General features: G+C 49.5%; 5 protein-coding genes across 5 annotated transcripts; 2 read left to right on the top strand and 3 right to left on the bottom strand.

Annotated features, from left to right (window-relative positions):
- The first annotated feature begins 949 nt into the window (after nucleotides 1–949).
- On the top strand, nucleotides 950–2,163 carry LOC112888033 (transcription factor MYB20-like). Its single transcript, XM_025954400.1, has 2 exons — nucleotides 950–1,226; nucleotides 1,355–2,163. The coding sequence occupies exons 1-2, from the start codon at nucleotides 1,094–1,096 to the stop codon at nucleotides 2,032–2,034; spliced, it is 813 nt and encodes a 270-aa protein (XP_025810185.1). The 5' UTR covers nucleotides 950–1,093; the 3' UTR covers nucleotides 2,035–2,163.
- Nucleotides 2,164–9,869: 7,706 nt separating this feature from the next.
- LOC112879048 (ADP-ribosylation factor-like protein 8c) lies at nucleotides 9,870–12,598 on the top strand. Its single transcript, XM_025943370.1, has 6 exons — nucleotides 9,870–10,023; nucleotides 10,929–11,010; nucleotides 11,097–11,129; nucleotides 11,211–11,332; nucleotides 11,987–12,148; nucleotides 12,250–12,598. Exons 1-6 carry the CDS (start codon nucleotides 9,986–9,988, stop codon nucleotides 12,365–12,367), a joined length of 555 nt encoding a protein of 184 aa, XP_025799155.1. The 5' UTR covers nucleotides 9,870–9,985; the 3' UTR covers nucleotides 12,368–12,598.
- Nucleotides 12,599–13,395: 797 nt separating this feature from the next.
- LOC112878732 lies at nucleotides 13,396–15,059 on the bottom strand. Its single transcript, XM_025942943.1, has 4 exons — nucleotides 14,911–15,059; nucleotides 14,301–14,812; nucleotides 14,080–14,233; nucleotides 13,396–13,991 (listed from the first exon to the last, which is right to left on the bottom strand). Exons 1-4 carry the CDS (start codon nucleotides 14,972–14,974, stop codon nucleotides 13,801–13,803), a joined length of 921 nt encoding a protein of 306 aa, XP_025798728.1. The 5' UTR covers nucleotides 14,975–15,059; the 3' UTR covers nucleotides 13,396–13,800.
- A 617-nt stretch (nucleotides 15,060–15,676) lies between these two features.
- LOC112902523 (uncharacterized protein At1g66480-like) lies at nucleotides 15,677–18,386 on the bottom strand. The gene is made up of 2 exons (XM_025971647.1): nucleotides 17,431–18,386; nucleotides 15,677–16,736 (listed from the first exon to the last, which is right to left on the bottom strand). The coding sequence occupies exons 1-2, from the start codon at nucleotides 18,136–18,138 to the stop codon at nucleotides 16,692–16,694; spliced, it is 753 nt and encodes a 250-aa protein (XP_025827432.1). The 5' UTR covers nucleotides 18,139–18,386; the 3' UTR covers nucleotides 15,677–16,691.
- Nucleotides 18,387–20,743: 2,357 nt separating this feature from the next.
- Nucleotides 20,744–25,326, bottom strand: LOC112878934 (U-box domain-containing protein 11-like). The gene is made up of 4 exons (XM_025943205.1): nucleotides 24,677–25,326; nucleotides 22,667–22,783; nucleotides 22,135–22,587; nucleotides 20,744–22,024 (listed from the first exon to the last, which is right to left on the bottom strand). Exons 1-4 carry the CDS (start codon nucleotides 24,962–24,964, stop codon nucleotides 20,966–20,968), a joined length of 1,917 nt encoding a protein of 638 aa, XP_025798990.1. The 5' UTR covers nucleotides 24,965–25,326; the 3' UTR covers nucleotides 20,744–20,965.

Below are 25,326 nucleotides of genomic sequence, written 5' to 3' on the forward strand. Positions count from 1 at the left end.
CGATGGCCGACTGTTTTACTTCCATTTCTCTTCGTACTTGCTCAAATTTTGCGGTCCCCTCAATCCTGCGATAGAATTGATCTCTGAATTGTATCGGTTGCACTGGGATCGCGGTTCAGCCTTGAATTTCAAGCTTAGCCTCAATTCTGCTGTCAGGCTTGCTTGAAAAATGTTGGTTTGGAATTAAACCCCTAGGATCTCTAGAGTAAATAACTGAATTCTAAAGATTACTAGAGCATCTCAACTCCCACCATGCACCACCCTGTCAGTAAGTTCTTGTCGAGGTATAGCTTCAACCTCTCCTAAAACAGCTTTTGAAGCAGTTTCTCTGGTAAAACAGCTTTTCTGATGAAACTGAAGCTATTTTGAAAAACGTTTGGCGAAATAGCTTCCTCCTATGGAAGCAGGTCGAAACCACGTTTTGCGACTTTATGCCCTAGTGGAAGATGAAATGAGCTTCATAAAAATACCGTTTGGTATAGCTTGAGTGAAGCTTTTTATGAAGCCATTCAATAAGCTGTACCACCAAAGGAGCCCCTACACTCCTTGTGATCTCTCATCTCTGACGCTGTGTTCCTTGCTCCAGCATCAAGGGCCCTTCCTCGCTGCCCCGGCGATTTGACCCGTTTCCTCTTCCTACTACTGTCCACTGGGCTTCGGACCTTCTGGTACATGCATGGCCAGGTTCAATTCAACAGAGCCCACTTCTAGCTGGCAGGTCGTGGTCGTCCAGACGTCCTGTGCAGGCACCGTGCACGCACCGGATCGCACGCGACGCTAGGACAGCGTCCGGCTGCGCTGAGGTCACTGGCCAGTCAGAGACGGGCTCACACGTGCGACTCGTCCCGCTCCCGCTCGCTGCCACGTGCGCGCGGCCATTTCCACTTCGGGCCGCGTCTATTAATCCCCCTGCGCCGCGCCTCCTCTCCTAATTAAGGCTGCTGCTGGCTGCTCTTGCTCTTCTCTTCTTCCTGGGCGGCGTTGAGCTGAGACCTCTGACTTCACTCGAGCGGTCGAGCCTCTCAGAGGGGAGAGAGCACAAGTCAGGCGCACTCGTCTCTTTGGTTCTCTGTCGACGGTGAGGAAAGGAGAGATGGGGAGGCAGCCGTGCTGCGAGAAGGTCGGTCTCAAGAAGGGGCCATGGACCGTGGAGGAGGACCAGAAGCTGGTCGCCTTCCTCCTCTCCCACGGCCATTGCTGCTGGAGGCTCGTCCCCAAGCTCGCAGGTGAGGTGCTAGCTTGATCGCTAGCAACTTATCCCCCCATTTTCCTTCCTTCAGGAGCTCGCGACTCCGATTTGCTGAATGTGGGTGGCAATTCAGCACCCTGACATGGCTTCTCCTCCCTCGCTCAGGGCTGCTGAGGTGCGGGAAGAGCTGCCGGCTGAGGTGGACCAACTACCTGCGGCCGGACCTCAAGAGGGGCCTCCTCTCGGAGGAGGAGGAGGCGCTGGTCATCGACCTCCACGCGCAGCTCGGCAACCGCTGGTCCAAGATCGCGGCGCAGCTCCCCGGGAGGACGGACAACGAGATCAAGAACCACTGGAACACCCACATCAAGAAGAAGCTCAAGAAGATGGGCATCGACCCCGTCACCCACCGCCCGCTCTCTCCGGCGCGACCCGAGGAGGTTTTTCCCCTGGCACAGCAGCGGCATGATCCTCCGCACGTGCGAGAAGGACGCTGCGACGACGAGCCCAAGCAGGCGTTGTCGTCGCGAGGGCTGCCCGGCGCCGAGGACGACGAGGACGAGGAGGCGCCGGCGAGCGCCCAGCCGCAGGGCGCGACATCCCCGGCCTCCACGGCGGCCGCCGTGTCGCCGTCCTGCTCCTCCTCGTCCACCGCCTCGGCTTCCTTCGCCACCCCCGGCGCGGACGTGGCGGCCTGGTCCGACCCCATCGACCTCTTCCAAGTCGATAGCATCATGGACATGGACTGGGCAGGCATCCTGTCCGGTTGCGGCGAGGATGGCGCCGGCATAGACGTCGACCTGTTCGACCATTACCCCGGCTTCGATCAACAAGTCTGGATGTGATGCCGCTATCAGTATGCTGATTGGTAGGATTAGGAACTCTCGTGATTCGTGATCATCTCTGTTCTTGCATGTCCTGTTTTGTCTCTTTTTATTTGGTTTCTTGGGTCAATTCAACTTTGTCCATGTCCACGTCCATGCATGCATGATCACTGATGAGGAGAGAACCTGGGTGCGTGATCCGTGAAAAAAAATGGAGAGACAAATAGTGATTGCGTCAAGCTGTTGATCTCATGACTGGGGATCAATCCCTGTTTAGAAGCAACAGTCAAATCCTTCACTCATGTACAGTTCAGGAATGTGAAGTTTCTGCCTTTCTGATGCGGTGTTCTATGCTTTTCAAAAAAAAAGAAAAAAAGAAAAGAAGATGCGGTGGTCTACCTTTCACGGTACTATCTTCAAAGTACAGTTTGTACAGGACGAGCAAACTCACAAATTAATTGCATCAACCCCCAATCAAATCATTTTTTTTTAAACCCCGGCAGGAGCACTGCCAATTGCTTTAACCCCCAAATTTCTTCAGATGACGACTGATGCAGAGAGACTCTTCCGCACTCCTCAGTAACTCTGAATGTCCATGGAGGCCTGCAAAATCAAAATCATCCTTGTAAACCATTTTCTTTTGTAATCTGTGAACAAACCTTTTTCTGTTGACCAAACATTCCACTGTACTTGGTTGACCCTTGAAGCAAATAAAAAAAATTCTGTTTGACATTTTAAGGTAAATCCTAGCCAGCTGTGAGGTCTGAGGTGGTAATATATATTGGTGTAAAGTAAGGAAAAGCACAAGGTGGCCATGGGCTTGGCTACCTCGCACTTTTCTATCCGAAATCAACAATCCAATCATAACGTATAAAAAAAACACAAAAAGAACAATCTAAAGATCACAGGTCATGTAAAATTCAGCAAACAGACTGGCAACAAAAGCATCAAACACACTTGATGTAAGACGTATAATTGTACATGGTGGTATATCATTCCTCCAAATCATTTTATTTATTGCAATAAAAAACGAACGGCATACCTACCAAAAAACACCCTATTGCTTCAGTACCACGTACGAGCCAGTACACGCATGCTTCAGTGTCGAGTGAGCTGCAGCTCCATCAGCCGCTGTCAGCGCCGGTAGGTGCCCGGTCACCGGTGCCCCCAGGCCAGGACGCCTGGCTGCTCTCGCCGGCTCCCACTGGGCACGCTGCACCACGGCCTGCCTGAGATGTGCCCGGAGCCGATCGCTCGGGCGGCGAGACAGGGAAGCTTTGCCGAAAGCGACGCGGCCGTTCCATCGTCCTCTGGAAAAAAAAAATGGAAGCCAGCTCCCCGGCCGGCCCGCGCATTCGCTGTTGGCCGGCCACAACTCGCCGCGCGAATGTCTCCCGGCCGGATCGTCTAGCTCGCGGCGTGTGACATCAGCATCGCGTCATCGCTGCGTCACCGGGTCAGGAGACGCGCGTCGGTGGCCGATTTGATCGTTCGTCGGAATTCAGAGTTCAGATTAAGCCGGATGTTCAGGGTGCACGAGAGCACGACACGTCAGCACGGCTTTTGCGAAGAGGCTTCGAGGACACGTACGCGCCGTATGTACGTGAGTACGTCATGCGCCATAGTAGCTCATTATACCTCTTCGAGCATGCATGCATTTCTCGTATCTGTAAAGAGCTAATCGAAGAGCAGGCCGCATAATTTGTAGCCCAATCCAAGCAAAAAAGAAAAAAAAAGACAAAGAGAAATGAAAGCCCCACAACACAAACCAGCGTGATCTCTACTCTCTACGGCGGGCGAGTATCAGTACGCGTCGCAGGCGACCATGATGCCGGCAAAATGCTACGCCGAAAAGGTCGCCAGCAAGAGCTCGCTCACGGCACAACACATGATGCGGCGCAGCGGGGCGTGCCGACCCGCAGAAGCCAGCCGCGACGGATCGGAGCCGGTGGTGGCCTGGTTGACCTGACCCGGCCGGCGGGCGGGCGGGCGGCGACGAGAGGCCGGCAGAGCACCAGGTGTCTTCACGGCGGCCGGCCGCGCGCGCGTGGGCGTCCACCTCCACCACCACCTCCACGCCGCCCTTTCTTTTTCCGGCTATGGAGCTCGATCGCGGGGACGACGGGATGGAAAAGGGCCCCCGGCCGATGGTGCCGGGATGGCCCGGGACGACGGTGGCTTTTTCCGGCAAAGCGAGGGGGATGTGTCAGGCGGCCGCAATGATGCGACAACGAACTCGGATCTCGCCGCGCCCGCACCCGGCTTCATCCCGAGTGGAAGCGTGCGCTGTTGCATGCGTCGCTCGCGGCCACCCCCTCCCTGCATGCGCCGCGCCCGGAGAACGAAAGGTGGGTGCCGCTGCCGCCGTCTTTGGTGGGGCGGTGGCCCGGCCGCGCCACGCCGGTGGGCGACCGGCAAATCTATCCACCCTACTATTCTATGCTCCGGGCACATTGAGTGCGTAACTCCGGCGGCCGGCTCGTAGCGCTAGCTGCTACTTAAAAAAATTAGACCAAAGATCACTCTGAAAAGAGGAATGATAAACAAAGATCCCAGTAGTGCATGCAAGCGTGCACTCGATCCAGCCTTTTGCGTCCAACATGTCAGCATACGTGCAGGCCCCAACCGACGGGCTACTGGCCGAGGCTGCGGCTCATGTACACAGGTCGGGGTAAGGTCAGGTCACTTGGTCAAGTGAGTCATGCCAACGCTGGCCGGGCCCGGACGGGATCTTCTTCCACCTGAGAGAGCCGTCCACCACGCCAACCACATCGCGGTACCCGGTCACGCGCGCACAGGTGCGGCTCATTCGTTCGCGGAGCATTTTCGCGGGCACCACGTTCGGGGCACTGTGGTCGACGGATGTGACGGTCGGCAGCGAGTGAGTTGCGTTTGGTAGCAGGAGCGCCGGAGTCCGGAGCCGCGGCGCGTGGAATCTCGGAGCAGCTCGCCCGGACGTGACAGGAGATCCCGATCGATCCGGCGACCGCAGCACTGCGCTCTCGAGTCGATACCGGGGGCCGGCCTCTCTGCGATGGGCGATGGCTGCTGCAAAAGCAAGGCCAGCGTCCTATCGCCGGGAGCCAAGCGGCAGGCAGCATCATCACGCCAGGGCTCCCGGCTCCGGTAGTGGGTTTAGGTGGATGAGATCTGCCGGCCCCGTCCTCCATCTCCAGTGATTAAGTAGCTTATCCTCCCTACGCCCTATCCCCAGCATTCCATGCCATGCCTTGCATGCTCGATGGGTCGAGCCATCGATCGATCTCGCTCGTCCCCCTTTCTTTTCCACCACTATCATTTCGTTTCATTACGTGCACGGATTCCCGGCGCGGCCAGCCTGCTAGTAGCTAGCTTAGCTTCTTCGAGGGGTTCCGTTGCGCCTCAAGCAAAGAAAGTTAGCTTGGGCAGGAGAGCAGAGAAGTCCGCGTGTGCACGCAGAGAACGAAGAACAGCAGCAGAGCAGCGTGCGATCGAGCGTGACGGGGGACGGACGGTCGACGAGCAGGACGAAGAGAATGAGAACGGCGGCGAGGGATTGCAAGGGCCCCCCATTTCGACGGTGTTTTTTAAAAAAAGGATAAAAAATAAAATTAGAAAAAGGGGTGCCGGTTGGGAATATTTTAAAAAATAGGTACCTCCCGCCCGCTGATCGGGAGGGAGGCGTGGAGCCGGGGACCCTCCGCCCATCCAGCGGGCGGGAGGTTTTCCGAGGACCTCTTCGCAAATAAGAAATTCGCGAAGAGGTCCCTGCGGGGGCATCCCGCCCTTTGGTCGGGCGGGAGGTTCCCCCGGCTATATAAGCCCCAACCTGCCCCAAAAATTTTATTTTATCCAGCAAAAATCAGAAAAAAAGAAAGAGAGGAGAGGAAGAGAGAAGAGGAAGCGGCGAAGCTCTGTTCACACGTCGATTTGGAGGTATATTCTCATTCTAACCGTATAATTACTTGAAAATAACTATAATCTAGGAAATATTTCTTAGAGTAGATATGTTTTGAATAGTTTTTAGTATTTTTATTTGTTTTTAGTATAATTTATATTCTGAATAGTTTAGAATCTGTAAAATATAATCTGAGAATCGCTGAAACTTAGGGTCGTCGTTGTGTATTAATATGTAGTATAGTTAGTATATTAATGATTGACAGATATGTCTTCCGAGAAGGGTATTTTCAGTATATATTACGGAGAAGGAAATGTGATTTATGGGCCGAATATGGTAGATTTAAGTAAATTCAACTGTGCAGTTAGAGGAATTACCAGACCGTACGAGAGGACATTTGAATCCCTATGCAACTGGTTAATGAGGGGATTAAGGATTAATCAGGAGACACACACTGTGAGTGTTCAATGCGTCATAAATCGTACCACTCACGCTTTGATCTGGGAGCTGATGCCACTTGCAAGCAACGAGGACTGATTAACTTATCTGCAAAATGCAAGTCATTGGTAATGGCCATTGGTACTCCTTGTCAGTATGCACCAGAACCCTTTGATAAACATTGAAGCTGCTCCGGGGGATGAAAATATTGATGAAGAAGTTGAGGAGGCAAACATTGAGGCAGGTGGCACCGCAGCACCTCAATGCGTGGCTGATGAGGGGGAGAATATACCCTTTATTGTTGAACAACTGCAAGACGAAGAACGTGAATTGGATGAAGCAATGAATGCCGATTCGTCTGATGATGATGATGATGTGTCTGAAGAATGGGTAAGTAGCGACTTCAGTCATCTTGTCGTAGATGACGGATCTAGCGGGCCTTCGGATTGCAGGAAGAATGAAATTGTCCAGAGTGCGAGGTACCACTCAATTGAAGAGGTGAAGGAAGCTGTTAAGTGTTGGTCTCTCTCTTATGCGAGAGTTTAAAACAGTCGAGTGCAAATCTCGTAAGTACGATGTGGTATGTGTGGAGGAGGGCTGTCCGTGGCGAGTGCATGCCTATAAGGGTAAATGGAAAGATTATTGGGAATTCTCAATTGTCACTCAGCACACTTGTCATTTTCCGGGGGTGCAGAAGACCCATCGCAACCTTACATCGCAATACATCGCAAATGAGATGTACGGGATGATAGTAGAGAACATGTCATATGAACCAAAGTCTATTATCAGGTATATTCAGGAAAAGTACAAGTATACCATCTCGTACAGCAAGGCGTGGAGTGCAAAACAAAAGGTGTTGGAGATGAGGTTTGGTACGTTTGAGGCTGCATATGATAATGTTTCTCGATTGCTGGCCGTCTTATGTCAGAGAAATCCTGAAAGCTATTATGACCTTAAAACTCCAGACAGAGGAGAAGGTCCGCCCTACATATTGCAGCGGGTCTTTTTCAGCTTGGGTCCATGCACTAACGCATTCCAACACTGACGGTCTCTCCTTTGCATCGATGGGACCTTTCTCACAGGAAAGTATAAATTGCAAATGCTGACAGCTATTAGAGTGAATGGAAACAATCAATTGGTTCCTGTTGCTTTTGCTTTTGTTGAGAATGAGAACACAGACAGTTGGTATTGGTTTCTGGAACGGGTTAAGCTTACAGTCGTTCGGGATAGGGAAGATATCTGCCTGATTCATGATCGTTACGCCGGCATACTGAGGGCAATACTAGATTTGCAACACGGGTGTGTGGAGACCGGAGAGCCGCCCAAGTGGCATGATGTTCACAGTAGGTGGTGCATGAGACATATCGGTGCAAACTTTTTCAGGCAATTCAAGAACAAGCACCTTATGGATATGTTCAAGAGGCTATGCAAGGAAACGAATCAGCAAAAATTTAACAAGCAGTGGCAGAAACTTGATGAACTGACCGGGAAAAAAAGAGCCGAGGACGCATCAAAAAATATAACTGCACAGGATGAAGCAGAGTCTTTGTGTCCTTTGCCAACAGATACTGCACGTACTCGCAGAAGGTCGGGGCCAGCGGTGAAAACCTTTTCTGAATGGATTGAGAATGAACCGAAAGAGAAGTGGACGTTACTTTACGATACCGATGGTGCAAGGTACGGTATAATGACCACCAACTTCGCCGAGGTTTACAATTGGATGCTGCGAGGTGTTCGTGGGCTTCCACTGGTTGCAATTGTGGAATTCATCGTCCGCGGGTGTACCGATTACTTTAGGGAGGTTCACTAAAAATCAGGTATTAATGCAAGATTCTGACAGATATTTTGGGAAAATGATAATAGAATATATGACTAAGAAGGCAGCTAGCGCCTGGCTACACCACGTACGGCAATGTGGTACACAGGAGCTCAAGTTTGAGGTATCTTTTAAAGACAGAGCGCGATGTGGCATGAGACCTCAAACTCGTGTAAAGGAGTGCATCTCAAGTTTGATGGAACTTGTTGTTGCTCATGCATGAGGCCAAAGTTGCTGCATTTACCTTGTTCTCATGTAATGGCTGCTTGTGCGGATATTCGACATCTGTCGATATATATATGTTTCCCATTACTTCAGAAAGGAGACAATTGGTAGCAACTGACAGTATGAGATCTATGGGTTCCGTTTGGTTGGATCGTTTACTGAGACAGCGAATCCTGTTATATATATTCCAGACCTAAGATCATCACGGGTTAAGAGAGGGCGCCGTCAGACACGGCGTATTCGTAATGATATGGATGAGTCAGAGCTCCGTCCGAGGATACAGTGCTGCAGTGCATGTAATCAGATTGGACACACGTATAAACGTTGTCCAAATAATGATGCTGGCCCCAGTTCTGCTGAAGCTGGCCCTACAAATGATGCTACAGATGGAAGACCTCCAGTTGCATCAAGGAGTGGGAGACGTCGCCGATCGAGTGCTAGTACGTCATCAGGCATCATTTAGTTGTAATTTTATTTGAACGTTGTTTGCTCATGTGTAATATTTGCCGCGTTGAGATTGTATCAGACGTGGATGTGTATTTGTAATATTTGCCGCATTGACTAAAGACAGAATATTTGGATTCATGTATTTGTAATGTTTGTAATGTTTGTTATCATATTATTTTATTTTTAATGGCTTCATATATTGTATTATCGTAATATTTGGATTCTACGTTGCAAACGTTATCATTTAACCATCTTCGTACGAGTTTTAGATACCGTAATCTTCTTCATAAAATTGAATTAAAATTTTATATGCATACATAAGGGTATGGCGAATAAATCTTGTATTTGAAAAAATCTGAATTTCAAATAGTTTGTGAAACATAAATTTTAAGAAAATATAACAAAAATCATAACCAGGGGACCTCCCGCCCGCTGGCCGGGCGGGACGCCTGCTTCAGGGACCTCTTCGCGAATAAGAAACTTTTCTTATTCGCGAAGAGGCCCTCGGGAGGGGTCTGAAAATTTTTTTGGAACCTCCCGCCCAATCAAAGGGCGAGGGGTACCCATTTTCCGAATTTTTCCGATCCGGCTTCTCTTTTTCGAATTTTAATTTTTTATCTTTTTTTTTTAAAAAAAACTTCCGTTCCGACTGGCAGCATCTCGTGGGCCTCGTCGTGGCCCATTTCTAGCCCAGTGGGCCATCCTACATTTCTACTTGTGTGCACTGCACGGCGGCCTAAAGCATCTCCAAAAATGAAGATATGCCTGCCGTCTCAGCGTCAGCTACGGGAGACTCCCTTAAGCCAGGTTCACGCCTCATCTCATGACACGTCACGAGCGACGACAGAGAAGAGAACAGCTAGTTCTATCGACCGAGCCACGTTCCCACCGCTGTCGTCCATCGCGACCTGAACGTTGCCGTCCACGGCACGGCCCATGACGTCCAAAACGACCGATCGCCTGGTTACGCCACGCCGCCCGGCCTAGGCCAGCCTGAGCCAGCCGCGCGGCCGCCTCGCCTCCGATCTGCCTACCGCCCGCGCCACGTCGTCGTCTCCTAGCCTAGTACCGCCCCCCCCCCCCCCCCGTACCTGCACGGCCGCACCGCCCCGCATCGAGCTCGTCCCCTTCCCCCGCGCTGCGGATTCCCCGAGAGAGAGAGATCCGGCATGGGGCTCTGGGACTCGCTGCTCAACTGGCTCCGAAGGTTCGTGCTGACGGACTCTTATCTCTCCCGTCCTTTGCCCTCGCCCCTTTCGCTCCAATTCGTTTGGTGGAAAATCCCGCCCGTTTGTTGGCTCCACAGCTTTGGTTGTTCCGATTGGGGTTTCTCTTTAGATTGGTTTGGATTGGACTGTGCGGCGAGATGGCGCGGCTTGATTGCGAATTGAAGTGGGCCGTGTGCTCTGCGCAGTTAGATCCAGGCCAATGTTAGCACAAACATTCATAAGTTGCTTGTGCGTACTTAACCTAGGTAGATCTTGATGCAGTCAGTATAGTTACAAGGTGAATGAGGATTATTGGAGTACGGGCTGGGAAAAAATTCGTATTCAACTTTGTGGTTCCATGAGTGTCATTTGGTGCCTATGATGGCAATATCCTCGTGATTGAAGACAGATAGATTGACGATCAAGCTTCGAAAGTTTAAGCGACATGCCTGAAACAAGTTTAAATTCCATATTTCAAAAAGGCTGCCTACATCTGCATTGTGAATGGGGACTTCCATTGTTAGGATGCTCCTGATCCTAATCTTCAGAAAGTGCTTAGTTGCGTATAAGTATTATGTTGGTCAAGTCATATTCGGTGAATTTAGTTTTCAACTTGCCGTTGAGGCAGCTGGTTTGCTTGAGATCATTGTTGTTACCCTGTTTACTCTGAGCATTTTGCTTGTGCTACATGAGATTCTTTCTCGTGGATCATTAGCTATTTTGAACATTGTTATCAGGGTTTTTACAAGGTTATAGTCTTAAGTCTTAAAACGAGCAAACTCTGCTAGTCTGAGATTATTAGGTGTGCCAGCCTTAGCTATTGAGTAGCATTTTGTTGGCTTTTAAGCAGTACATATCACAATAATCACAGTTCTACTCCCAGCAGTAACATTCTCTATTTCAGCTTGTTTTTTAAGCAGGAGATGGAGCTCTCCTTGGTTGGGCTGCAAAATGCTGGAAAGACATCTCTAGTCAATGCTGTCGCTGTATGCATCAACTCACTCGACTTAAGATATATTATCATGTTTGGTGTGATGTTTTAATTTTAATTCATGGCTGCTGTGCTTCCCAGACTGGTGGCTACAGCGAGGACATGATTCCAACTGTATGTACACCACTTCTTTATGATATCCTCAATAACATTTTGGTTATCTAAGTGATCTGAAGTGCCCATCTCCTAAAACAGGTAGGCTTTAATATGCGGAAAGTTACCAAAGGAAATGTCACAATTAAACTTTGGGACCTTGGTGGGCAACGGAGATTCCGGACAATGTGGGAGCGCTACTGCCGAGGAGTTTCTGCTATTCTGTAATTCCTGCTCTTCTTGGATATTCATATTGTGCATATTGGATATTCGATTTTGTGATAATATGATAGGATTGGGTTAATGACAAATAACTTCCAATTGGAGAACACTTTGCGGTTTCCTCATTTTATAAAAATAATCAAATCACCTGTTAGAAGCACAGCATTATATATGTTTATCCATGCAGCAAAGAGATATTAAAGTACAGCTAATTGCATAATATGTAGAAGATGTTTTCTCATGGCCTGTTAAATAATGTGTGCTGCATTCTGTTTACCCCTATCGGCTGTACATCTTGAAGGATCATGATTTTAAGTTGGAAACTGACACATATTGGAGCATCGGCAGTTATCCTGAATTATCAGTGTGGTGTTATTTCTCATGGCCTGTTAAATAATGTATTGACTTTTGATTCATGCTTTATCAAATAAAGGATGAAGGAACCCAATTGCATTTACAGAGCATATCCACATTGCTTATTATTCATTTTACTTGAAAGAGTATACACCTTTGAAAAAATAAGCCATGTTGTTTGTTCATGTATTTATCATGTCCTCTTGTGTGGGCATGATCATAGTGGCTGCATGATGCTTGTTACCCAGATAGTTTGCAGTTCCCTCGCCTACTGATTTGCTAATTTTGTGATTTAATTGCAGATATGTGGTGGATGCTGCTGATCGAGATAGTGTCCCAATAGCAAAAAGTGAATTGCATGATCTGCTGACGAAAAAGTCTTTAGCTGGGATTCCCTTGCTTGTCCTTGGCAACAAAATTGACAAGTCTGAAGCGCTTTCTAAGCAGGCATTGGTTGACCAACTGTGAGTGTAACTTCCTTCCAGATGGGCTTACCTTATTAATCATTCTTCCTTCTTTCTGCATGATATTTTTAGCTGAAGAGCTCTTTCTTCTTTGTTTTCAGTGGATTGGAATCTATACAGGATCGTGAAGTTTGTTGCTACATGATCTCCTGCAAGGATTCTGTGAACATAGACGTTGTCATTGACTGGCTTATCAAGCACTCTAGAACAGCAAAGTAGCTTCTGTGTGTTTGTATCACTTGATGCACGGTGATTTTAGTGTACCTCTGAATCACCACTTTCCGCTTCCTGGTCCAGATGTTAAAAGCGACCACCTTATAATCTATGATCTCTTCGGTGTCAGACAAACAGCATGGTGTCTAGTACTTGAACATCTGAACCTTTGTACTCCTTTGTAAATGCCTTGGAATATTTGATTATTCTTTATTGTGGACATCTAGTGTTCTCTTTCTTGGTTGTCTTCTTGCGTACCAGGCCAGCCCAATCTGGTGGCAAACATTTCTCAATTCTGGAACAGTAAAAGTTCTTATCCTAATCTTTTCTGGGAAGGAATCACTTTATGAGTTTTATTATATTAGTCAGGAGGCACGAGGCAGGACGTGAGTCCCTGGTACATCCACATTCTGAATGTTACGACGTTGTTGATTCAAATGAAACTCATAGGATCTTGACAGAGTGAACCATTCGAAGTCAGTACAAGCATCAGGTTTTCCTTTTCTGTTCTTTTGATAGACCAAGCATCACTGCATCATATTTAGGGGCACATTTCGACCGCACAAGTCAATAGTCTAGTGATGCTTTTGTCCGTAAGGAAATAAAGCAACAGACCAGGCGTTCCAGTCTGCGAGGCAGTTTGTTCATATGAAGCAGAGTCCTGCATCTTCCAAGATTGAAGTGGAAAGCGGACCAGTTCACCGAGCTAGCTCTGAGTCTGAGACACACTAAACTGAGCGCGACTGGTTCACCGTGCTACATCTGAAACACCACTGAACTGGGAATTTACTAGCATTACTGAACTGGTCCGCAACCGATTACAGAATTTACTAGCAGCCTAGCACCAAACACACACAAGCTAAAAAAATTACGTGCTTCCCAGCACCAAAGATTTGTTACACTAGACTAAGAAGACATGCAATATTTTTGGAAAAACAAACTTGGCTGCAGAAGTGCCAATTATTATATTAAAAAGAGCAGTACAACAACCTCAAAGGGGGTTGAGCAAAAAAAAAAACAATAGCACCCGAGCTAACAACAGAACAAAAAAAAACCATAGTGACTAAAGGATCAAGACATCAACACGTGCTGCCCAACACTGTTGCACCCCCGCCACACAAAGATGTGCAATTAGCGGTCACACTGATCTGGTACAACAGGTTAGCTGATCTTAGTACAGCATAGATCCTATATGGGGTTTCTGATATGAATGAGCCACAAAAATTTCTGAGAGAATCCGAGTTGAAGACCAAGAATGTGCAGGAACTGAAGTCAATCTCTCTATGAAGCTCTTGCAATCCAATGCATGCACCAGAAGATTTTCTGCTCAGATTGGTGGCTCAAAATCTACCAGAGTGATCCAAAATTTGGCCTGGATCGGCAAGAAGTTGTTAGTAAAACTGAAACCGAGATATGGACCGATGACTTTACACCACCAGCTAAATCTTTAGCTCAGTGTTTACTGCCTCCTCGCCATGATTTTCTTTCATGCTCTTTGGACCATCCTCGAAGGCCCATGGATGTTCCATGTCCACAAACGGGGCTTTGTGTGACGGAGTAATTATCGCCTGCCTTTGCTTGCGTTTATGCAGGAAGCGGGCAAGGGACGCCGTCCTCTTCGGTAGAAGACCTAACGAAATCAAGAACATCCCGTCATGATTAAGATGCACATCCATGTATCGCCGCCATCTTCAGAGCGAGGGGGAAAAAATCCTTACTATCTTTGACATTAGCCAAACCCAAGAGCATCATCACCTGCGCTGCACTACTTGGGGGTGCAGCAGCTAGTTCCGACTGCGGCACTGGCTGTTGGTAGGCCGGGGTTTCTGCAGCTTGAGCCTCTTTTGCAGTCAGAAACAGAATCTTCTCAGCCTGCAGGTAATGGCATATCACACACTCTTCCGTCACCGAAGTGTCAGAGTTGGGGTGGAAACCGTACCTGTTCCATCGGTACACTGTCGAATGCACGCACAGAGCCAGCGTAGATTATCGTCAATGGCGCCCTGGAATGATCTGGATCGCTGCTGGACCTGGACGCTGCCGCGGACCCCTCAAAGATTGGCCCTGCGGCAGCCGGTGGTGTCCTGCCGAATCCGTTTACAGCGGGGGCGCTGGCGCCTTGCGGCGACGGCGTGCTCGTGGCAATGGCGTGCTGCACGCTCGGCGCCGATGGAAATATCCCCATGAAAGAACCGAGCTGAGAGGCTCGTGGAGATTTGTCTCCAGCGGCGCCCGGAATGCAAACCTTCAGGAACGGTGGCTGAGCGGGCCACGGCGCCGTCGACGAGGGCTTCAACCTGTTCGCCGGAGGCGCAGGGACGTCGTCGTCCGTGCCCACGGGGCGCCGGCGCACGCGCGCGCGCAACGGCGAAGGGGCCTCGGGCGCCGCCGCGAAACGAAGGGGCTCGTCGAAGGCCGCCTGCCCGTAACAATGCCGCTGCCCCGCTGAACCTGGAGGAAAGCACTACAGCGATCAGCGAACATCTCGCGTGCTTAGTTTCATCTGAAACCGATGCCGACGGCCGCCGGTGCATGTGCATGGTACGCACCTCCGTGGCCGACCACGGCCGCAGTCGCCGGCGGCAAGCCGAGCCCCAGAAGGTCTAGCTCCATCTCTCTCCTCCCCGGAGCGGCCGGGGATCTCCTCGCGTTCGCAGGGTTCCGTGCTGCTAGGTGCTCGAGCGGACGATGCTGCCGGTTTGGGATCGGGGGGCGTGGCTTTGGTGGCTGGCTGCGCGCCCAGAAATACGCGCGGCTCGCCAATGCCGTCGTCCCACTCCACCACCACGAGTTCGCCGCGCTCGCGCCGGTGCCGGGCGGCCACCGTCTCCCCCGAGAAGGGCTAGGAGTTTCGCTCGCGGCCGCGCGCGCGGACTGAGCAGTGCGCACCGCACGATCCGTGGTGGGGGGTGCGGGGGCGGACGCGGGCGCGCTCCGACCTGCGCGGGCCGCGGATTGACTGGGGAGGGAGGCCGCCCGGCCTCCGCGGGAAGGCCCAAAAATCGGATCGGATCCGCATGAAATGGAGGGGCCTAGCGCCCTGAACATTACGACTTACGAGTTAGCCTGCCTTGTCTACACGTAATCCAAACGTGAACTCAAGCGTGACATCATTTGGATTTCTTCTTTTTTTCAAGTCAGCTGGTGATTTGTCAGCTTGGCGTTCGCCAAATCAGCATGGTGGCTACTGCTACACCTGATTCAGAGAGGTTATGAAGCATGGACAATACAGTTTTCTTTATTTATTTTTTTCCAATGTGAACAACAGTAGTACGCTGGAAGAATTATTTGCATTATGTAACGGCCAACTGGTACTGGTAGTGCCAAACGAAAAGTTCATCAAGGTCAACAAAGAGAAACTATGAACAGGACAGCTGCTGGATTACAAGTTCTGGCCTTCTGGGGTCGCTCCAACGAACTACTATGCATAATGAGGGCGGCGACTGGGGGTTCCCTTCAGAGAACATCCCTGATCCAGAGGGCTCAAGCACGGAGTCCAGAAGACGTTCGAGGTCGCCTTTGTTGGCTCACGAAACGCATTCCTCTGACTTGGTAGGGTAGGTCGCCTAGGTCAGACACTCAGATCCTTCACGCATGTGCAGCTTCACCGGTGATTGGCGGCGATATCTTTTATCCAAATCCGAATGATCGGTGGCGATAAGAAATGCTCACGGCGCAGCAACGCACGACTCTGCTACTGCTAGTCTGCTGCATTGCAAATGATGCGCTTGCATGTGCTGGGGAATGCAGTTGAGCAACGCCTCCCAATAATTTCCTCTCAACAGACGATCGACCAGTTCAACTCAATTGCTCAACAGATCATTAATTCATGATGTGTAGAGCAATTGGTTTATGCATTACAATCCCCAGTTTTTTCATTCCAAAATCATGCAGGAAAATGAATGGATAATGCAGGGAACAGATTGGCATTTCTAATCCGTGTGCAGTGATGTATGGATGCAGATGCACATGGTTATGTTGCCTGAGTCTAAGACGAAACTACCCAGCGGCAACCAGAGTTGACCTGATGAGCATATTGGCTTGCAAATAATGGAGCACCAAAGAGAAGGCAGCAGGAACACACGGGAATTGGAGAAGGCGGAAGGAAACATACTGAACTGTCTAACACGGTGTCAGATCATTGGACCAAGGTGAATTGGAAGCCATCGGCGGCTTCTCATCTTCAAACCATAGCTGTTTCGCTCAATCGAGCGGTGGAAGGAAGAAAGTACAGCCCCGCCTGAAGATAAGTTTACAATTCCTTATCTCCTGGCCTGACAATCACCAAACATGCTTGCCACAGTAGTAGTAGTAGAAGAAGAAGAAGAAGTCATGCTATTAGCTCGTCCGGCAACTCCACGAACCTTGCCTTTTTCTGGAACATCAAAATGAGAGCTCTATAAGTGATAAGGAAAAAAAAAGTAACTGAACAGTATAGCGCACAATCATTTGCGGACAGCCATAATAAACAACTCCATTTTCATGTAAACAGACAAGGCTTCAGATACTACCAGGCTTCAGATATTCAACTATTCAGGCACAAGCATGGCAAAGCAACTTCGTTTTCGTTCTACAATTCTACTCTACTTTTGTTTTTTTGTCAAAGAACTCCACATGCCACTCGAGAAGTCTATCATGTTCCTGCATCCAGCAGCGCACTTGTTCCCCGCAATGAGCGGAGAACAGCAGTTTCGTTAGCTACTTTTCTACACAAGTATGTGCAGTGCCCCACTGAGACAGGCTACATGTTCTCTGCGACGACAAGGAAAACTGCATCTAACATGCTGCTGCCATGTAACCTTGTTCATGCTAGCGCGCGCGTTCACACCAGATGATCCAATGCGCAACGCGATCTGAAAACAAATGAATAGACATTTTGCTGCTTTCTCCAATGGCGAGTTCTATGATTTTCTTGTGATGAGCGCTGCACGTAAGAAGGGATGGCATGGATCGCAAATCACGTTCCTCCGTCGCCGCGTGCGAATCTTACTGTGCTCATGCCGGCATGGGAACAAACAATAATGCAATGCACGTGGGGATGGGGTTAAATCTAGCTCCGAGCGAATTACCTCCGTGGTAGTGCGTGGCAGCGTGGGCCACCGCTGCGGCGTCTTCGCCGGCGCCGGCGCCGGCAGCATGAAGCCGGCGCCCCACTCGGGCGTCTTGGCGAACCGCGGGCTCCGCAGTATCCCGGGCGGCCGCTCCGGGGTGACCCTGGCGCTGGCGTGCGCGGCGCCGCAGAGCTCCATGATCTTGGCGGCGGCCTCGGCGGGGTCCTTGCTCTCGCCCATGAGCTTCTCCACCTGCGCCCTGGGGAGCCGCATCTTGAGGCGCACGGGCGTGGCGCCGCCCGCGGCGGGGAGCGGGGAGGTGGCGCCGCTGGGGAGCGGGGAGGTGGGCGCGGAGGCGGACGCGTGGACCGGGAGCGAGGAGAGGTCGGAGGTGGAGCGGCGCGCGAGCATGAGCGACTCGAGCCGCTCGCGGGCCCCGACGCGGAGGTTGCCCGACCAGGCGCGGCGCATGGCCCCGCCGCCGGCGGGGGCGCGGCGCGGGAGCGCGACGAGGAAGTAGAGCCGCCCCCGGCGGAGCGGCGCGTCGGGCGGCAGCGGGCGGGCGCGGGCGCCCAGGAGCTTGACCTCCTCCGACTCGAGCAGCTGGAAGCCCGGGTGGTCCCGCAGCACGTCGGCCGCCGCGGCGGGGAGCTTGACGCGGAAGGAGGTGCCGTCCAGTTGCATCACCTTGGCGCCCTTGCGCTTGCCCCCGAGGCTGTTCCCCATTTCCGGCGCGGGGTGCGGTGGCGCCGCTGCTGTTGCTGCCTGCGACCTGCGAGGGGGAGGTGTGTGCGGGCGGGGTGCGGGCCTGCGGGGGCGCGGCGGCGAGGGAATTTTAAAGTGGGGGGGAGGGGGGTCAGTGGAGGCGGAGGGAGGGAGGCTCGAGGCGGGGCGGAGTGGAGAAGCGGAGATGCGCGAGCCCGAGGTGGTGGGTGTTTTTTTCACCTTTTGGGTCAAGACGCAGAGGTGGTTGTTTGCAGGGAGGGTGGAAGGGCGCGTGATTTGGGGTGGGTGGTAAAGCGCTTAAAAGCCTCCGTATCGGTGAGATCCGTGTGTCGCCGGTTAGCCGGAGCCACCGCGCCGGATTGGGCCAGTGACAAACCTATGGGCTTGCCTTTGTTTCTTCTTTTTCTCTTTTTAGGGAGTGTTTGATTCAAGCGACCAAGTCACAACGAATATTTGGTTACTTACAAGTATTAAATTTAAATTAATTATAAAACTAATTATACAGATGGAGGCTAATTCGCGATACAAAGACTAATTAATTCATAATTAGATATTTACTATAGCACCACATTGTCAAATTATAAACTAATTAGACTAATAGATTATTCTCACAAATTAGCCTCCATCTATGCAATTAATTTTATAATTAGTCTATATTTAATACTCCTAATTAGTAACAAATATTCGATATGATAAGGACTAAAGTTTAGTCCATGCAACCAAACACTTCCTCCATATTTTCGCTGTTATTGTTATAGTAATTATGATGGTTCTATTATTTGCGATCCACTGACCCACTTTCGAATGTCCAATTTTCAAAACGTTGCCTGCAGTGCTTGAGAAGACATTCTGGCGTTCCTTTTTCCGGCTATTTTTTTTAATCCTTGGACATCTTTCTTCCTCTCTTCTACCCTGATTTTCCTGTAACATCGCTAGTGAGGGACGTTCAGGCTTCATCACGAAAGCAGGACCGCGCATGTGAAAATGTGAGGGTGAACGGAATCTAGGAGAGGCATCTTACTAGTTTCCGCGGATACAAACAAGCCTGATTAGTGTGGCCATTCATGCAGTGGACTTGTGGTTTCCGCTGGAAGCTTGCAAGCATCCTCAAAAGATGGTGTGGGGGTTGAGTAAGCGCCTCGCCACTTGACTTTAACCACTGGAATTCCGAGAAAGTAGTGTCGCCCAGCTCGCTTTCCCTCAACAGGAAATTTTAACCAACTCGCTCTCCTGTTCCATGAACCTGCATGGCTGCATTGGTGTGAACATTCAGAGATCTCTCCATTCGTCGCTTCAGATCGCTGGTCTTCTCACACACCGTTTTCTTTTGATTTGATTTTTTTTCTTCTCTTTTTTTTTGTTCCTCCCCACCCCCCCCCCCCTCTCCCCCTTGGAACGGGTGCTGTGCAAACGCGGTCAGTTCCATAGATCTCCTCCTGCCACGCGTGACAAGACGTGCCACAGGTCAATGGATCCTTGTAGCTGCAGGTCAATGGCGATGGGGGATTGATTGCTTTGGAGACTGCATCCACCATCCTGTGCTGCACACGAAAGGGTTCTCGTGTCGGTAGTGCGAGTTAAAGCAAGTGCACGACGATCTTGACAGCTCCCGGTATCAAATGGTTCGCTCTTTTTGTCAGTTTGTCCCGAGCCTGCTCGTTCGTGTGCCGATCCAATTTGCTCGGTTACGTATCATGCGTCTTCCTGATGACCATGATGGCCTGCGAAAGTACCTTTTTGTTTCCTGAGGCTAAACTAATCTTAAGATTACATTGATAATGTTCAGATAATCAGGCGTGATCGTCCCCCGGCCCTGCGTTGTTTGGTACAGCACTACGGCAGCATGCCTTCGAAACTATAATACACTCTCCGAGCTCCTAATCTCCACACATCAGAGCAGCATCTGCTGCGTAGCGACAACTGACGAGACAAACTGGCAATTTCGAGCGCACACGTGGTTTTGGTCTCTTCCCAGCTCTGAAGCTTGGAGGCGCCATCCCATGAAAGCGAATGGCTAACTCACGAGCCAGTGCATCACGTACCCGTTGCCTTGCATCAGAGGGCTCTATCATTTGACTCCTGACGACATGATCCACATCTGATGCAAGCAGATGCTCTGAGCAGTTCAATGTTTACGACCGAGAGAACAGTACCATGGTTTTTATTTTGCTTTTATTATGGAAAATTGGTTCGTCATCGATCCGTTTCATCGCTATCCTCTTTCGAGTCAAGGTCGATATTGTTAACTAGTGATGATATGATTTTGCCAAGACACGGGGAATCCTGGGATTAAAAGAAATAGGCACTTAGGCAGGAGTAACAAGCATAAGATCATCATTATCATGCTGCTTTTTTATCAGGTCGCCTCGCTAATCATGTCCAGGTGGGTACACCGTGGCTCCAACAAATTCATTAAGGCAAAAAGATGGAGCTGCACTCAAACGAACCTCTCAAGATCTTTAGAAAGGAACCCCCAGGAACGAAGTGCTGAAGGTGCCAGGTTTATGTCAGGTTGATATCTTGAAGCCAAAGAAGTCATGAGTAGATATTCCGATGGAGACCGAGATAATTTCGCACCTTGAGATTAGAAGCTGATCGAACTAGATGAGCAACTGAACATCACAGATTCAGCAGCACCAACAGATTTATGGTGCGAATCGATTAACTCGCGTCTGATTGTGACTGAAACAATCTAATCATCAACCCACTAAATTCACACTCGATGACAGATGAAGTTACAATTTTCCTGTATGTATACATACACGTGAAAAATTGAAAAACACACGCACACGCACACGCACAAAACGGTGTGCGGTGGGCAGTGGAACTAGAGCACCTGTAACTTACTGAGATGCTCCAGGAGTGAGGTTGCCTTGCGCTTAGCTCGGTCTGTACCGGTATTTGCCAGCTCAGTTAGTGGTATCTGAGCACCAAGCCTCCCTATACAGGCCAGGTTCTCAGCATCTTTCTTGCAAAGTGCAAGTAAAATAGCAGCAGCATTCTCCTTGTTACGGGCCTGGCCCGACCGAAGCAAATCTATCAAAAAGGGTATTGCGTGTGCCTTAGATATAGCAATTTTACACTCATGATGACTCACAAGAACTGACAAGATGGTCAGCGCTTCATCGATGGCGCCACTTCTGGATGAATCCTGCAGCATCCGCATAAGTGGCGCCAGGATCCCTGCTCGAACTGCCCTGACCTTATTAGCTTGGTATATGCATAGATTGAACAGTGCCGTTGCTGCATCCTTTTTACCCCTTGAGCTACCACTCTGCAACAACTCAACCAATGCTTCAATTGCTCCTGGAGTGCTTCCTATCATTATCTTGTTATCGTCGATTAGTGACAGGCTGAAAATAGCAGCGGCTGCATTTTCTCTTGCTTCCATGCTACCTGTCCTCAGCACTTGTATGATTGGGACAATGGCACCAGCAACCACTATCAGTTCCTTGTTCTGATCATATATGGAGAGATTCAGAAGAGCTGTAACTGCATGTTCTTGGGTTTTCTGGTCCTTCGACGACAGAAGTTTCACTAGAGCCGGGATAGCACTAGACTCCGCTAGAAGTATACGATTGTCTGTACTTTTCTTGGCCAAAGATCTTATTTCAGCGGCAGCAGATTTCCGTTCATCTAATGAGCTGCTAGAGAGATTGCGAACCAATGCTTCAATTGCTAATCTGTTCCCACCGACCTCATGAGAAGAACCATCACTTTTAGATCTACTAGGTGGTTCGATCCCCTTTTCCTCACACCACTGCATTATTAAACTTCTTAGCACATAGTTTGGGGTCAATGTAAGATTCTGGAGCTTCTGTTGAGTTTTTGGGCAGGTCCGGTTTCCACAGTCAATCCACCTCTGGATGAAAGCCCGCTCATAGGTCTACATAATTTGTGAGCAATTTGTCAGCACATGGCAAATTGTACATGACAGTTTAAAAGAGAGATTTTATAGTGTAGGACCAGTAAAAGGGTGATGATGTGAAGCCTCACCTGTCCTGTTGAAACAATGACCGGATCTCTCATCAACTCAAGAGATATCGGGCAACGGAAATCCTCAGGAATAGATACAGAGTCAGGCTTCTTAACTTCCTCAGATGAGCTTTTTGTTTCATCACTTGATTGGCTATCAATATTGGCAGGTTTGGGAGAATCAGGAGTTCCAGCATTTTCAAGTCCTTCAATTAGCTCAGATGTTATTTTCGTCATGTCAGATTTGGATAACCCGCTTATTTCTGAAACTAGTAAAATAGCATTTTGCAAATCCAGGTGATCTTTACTAAATTTCTCCATCTGTGATTGCTCCGGTTGTTGATGGGGTTGTTGAGATTGTGGTCCAGCATTGTCAATTTGAGCTAAGATATCATGAACTTTTGTAAAAACGGTTATATCAAGGGCTCCCTTCTTTTCCATTTCTCTTCTAAGCTGAGCTCGCACTAAGTCAACCTATAAACTTAAAAAGGTTCAAACAGGTATAATTGAAAAAAAAAGGATTTATTTCCACAATGAACCAACTTAACTATACCTCTTCTTGAACTTCATCTGATATCTGAAAACAGCTATGTGGAAGGTTGGCTAGAGCAGCTTGCAACTGCCAGGTCACATACTTGAACTGGAGAGCAGTATTGTTGCAGATGGCATCCTTGACAAAGGAAGAAAAAAGGGGGATCAGGACAAATCGTACCAACATTACATAGAGAGGCTGAAGATAGAACATGGACAAGTTTAATGCCAAAGCATTGATACAACCACATTTGAGGGCTGCATTTACTGAGGAACATGATCATAAATGGTTAGGCAAAACACAACCTTACGAACTGAGATACAGGTAGGGGAACAAAAAGAGAAGTATTAATCACATCAAAGCTGCTAATAACATGAAGTGTTAGTGAACATCTAGCTCACATCATGTACATGTTCTTCAGTTAGAATTTGACCTATTCTCGAGCTCAGATCTGGTTGACTAGGATTAGGTTAGCTACGCATTGAGCTGTTGTGCATGTAATATAAACTCTAGAGATCATAGCTGTGTTTGCTATGAGGATGAGGGAGCAATATGAACAAGAACAGATTTCCAAATGCCAGGTGCAAATTTCATATCCAGATGCACGGTAAAAACTTGCCGTTCAAAAATTTTAGATTTCCTTTCATGTCCACAGCTGCTATATATCATGTTTTACATTCTAAATCAAAATTTTCCTTAGCTTCTATATTTTATCTACATCCACTTTCATTTTTAGGCACAGACAGCTTGTACAAAATAAGAAAGAAAGGAGAACAGGTTGCTTTTATAGTTTTATATAACATGCTGATTAGATCCATATGCCCCATGTAACAGAAATGAAGTGCGTTATTAAAGTGGAGAGGACAAATCTAGAGGCAAACCACACGCAAAAAGATGCCCAGCACTTGCCAGCTTTAAGCCTTTCCGGAAAGGACCCATTAGATTGCTTACAGGACAGGACTGTTTACTAACCAGATTAAGTAGCATACTGATGAAAAATATGCTCGAGAAGCTTATTTGAAAGCCCATAAGTGAGAAGCGAGATAACGAAAGCCTGAAAATTCCCCTTCTAAAAACTCAAAAACTAAAAACGACTTGCAGGAATAATCAATCTAATCCAAATTTTAGTAACTATCAGAACAGTGTCTAGCTATATCTGGCTAAAATTTGAATATTATAGCTCGGATAGGGTGCTCTCGACAAGTGCGATGACTCCACCTATTCCACAGCACAAGCAGCCATACAACTTCAATGTAAGTTTAAGTAGCAAAATGTTACCTTGAAACAGCAATAGAACAAGCAACTTGTCAATTGATAAATTGTACTATGATTTAGTTATGCTGCATAAGAACCATTAATGTTTCATTTGAAGAGACCCGTTAATACATTTAAGTTTTCATATAATGGGTGAACATGACATAATTTTTAAGATGATGAATAATACCTGGGAGGGATGCATGATTGTTCACTAAAATAAGATAGAAAGTCTTAGAAGTGTTCTCTTCTGAAAGGACAAATTCAGTAATCAGTGAAAAACACTGACAATGACCCTTTTTAGACGATCACACAACAAGCTATTCTGGTAATACGAAACCAGGTTGAGATTCAATCTCTGCGCCTGAAGAGTGAAGATGGCAAATAACGTCAACTGACATATTCACAAATCCATGGGGCCTTTGTAGCAACTAATGAAAGCTTAAAGTGGAAATCAATTGAAGCGCACCAAGCAAATTAGATGAGAACATCAAGAGTTTGACGGAATCGGGAATCCCACAAAAGTAGAGCGTCGGCCACGGAACAACCACAGATAGTCTAGTTACTGCGTCAATCATAGATGCGGGGCAGTGCGGTAGTCCATAGCAGAATCCAAACGAAGCAAGAGGGCAGCAAGCAGACGAACAGAGCTACTTCGAACACGCGCAAAAGATGTTCGACGGAATGCCGCAAAGGGGAACGCGCCAATTAACGAGCAATGCAGCTTGAGCGGAACGCTCCAGGTAACCACACGAGTCCATCCCGGCATTTCCTCACCTGATCTGACGCCCCCGCAGCGGCCGTCGGCGTGGGCGGCGCTCGCCCCAGCGCGACGAACCTCCTGGCGGCCTCGAGCGCTCTCACCAGCTCGCGCACCCACGCCGCGGCCGCCGCGTCGCCTTCCCCCGCCTCGGCGACCTCGGCGACGAGGTGCGACAGCAGGGACACCTTCCGCGCGAGGCGGAGGCAGTCCGCACGCAGCGGCTCGGCGGCGGCGGCCAGGTCGGCGGCTCCCACCGCCGCGATCTCCCGCACGACCTCCGCCGCCGCCTCCGCCGTCGCCATTGCGGCGCCGAGCTCCCCCTCGCTGCCGCCGCCGCCTCAGCTCACGCGGAGAGGCGACAGCTCACCACCCCGCGTGGAGCCGGAGGAGGGCAAGTGGAAGACGAGGTGGTGGCGGAGGTGGGGAAGGGGCCATGCCAATGTCAACGTCACGCGATGCAGCGTAGTGCGGGGGAGCTCAGGGAGGGGTTCCGGATTAAAGAAAAGGCGAGTGCCGGCCGCTGCTCGATGGGCTCCAGCTCCTGCCTCCGGCGCGGCCCGTGCGTGTGCGGGGGGAGGATGGAGTGGAGGGCGAGGTCGCGGTGGTGGTGGTGGTGGTGGTGGTGGTGGTGCCGAGCTGAGCTGGGCGTGGGGTGTCCGCGTCT

The sequence above is a fragment of the Panicum hallii genome, chromosome 1, assembly GCF_002211085.1.
Source record: "Panicum hallii strain FIL2 chromosome 1, PHallii_v3.1, whole genome shotgun sequence".
NCBI classification, from domain to species: domain Eukaryota; kingdom Viridiplantae; phylum Streptophyta; class Magnoliopsida; order Poales; family Poaceae; genus Panicum; species Panicum hallii.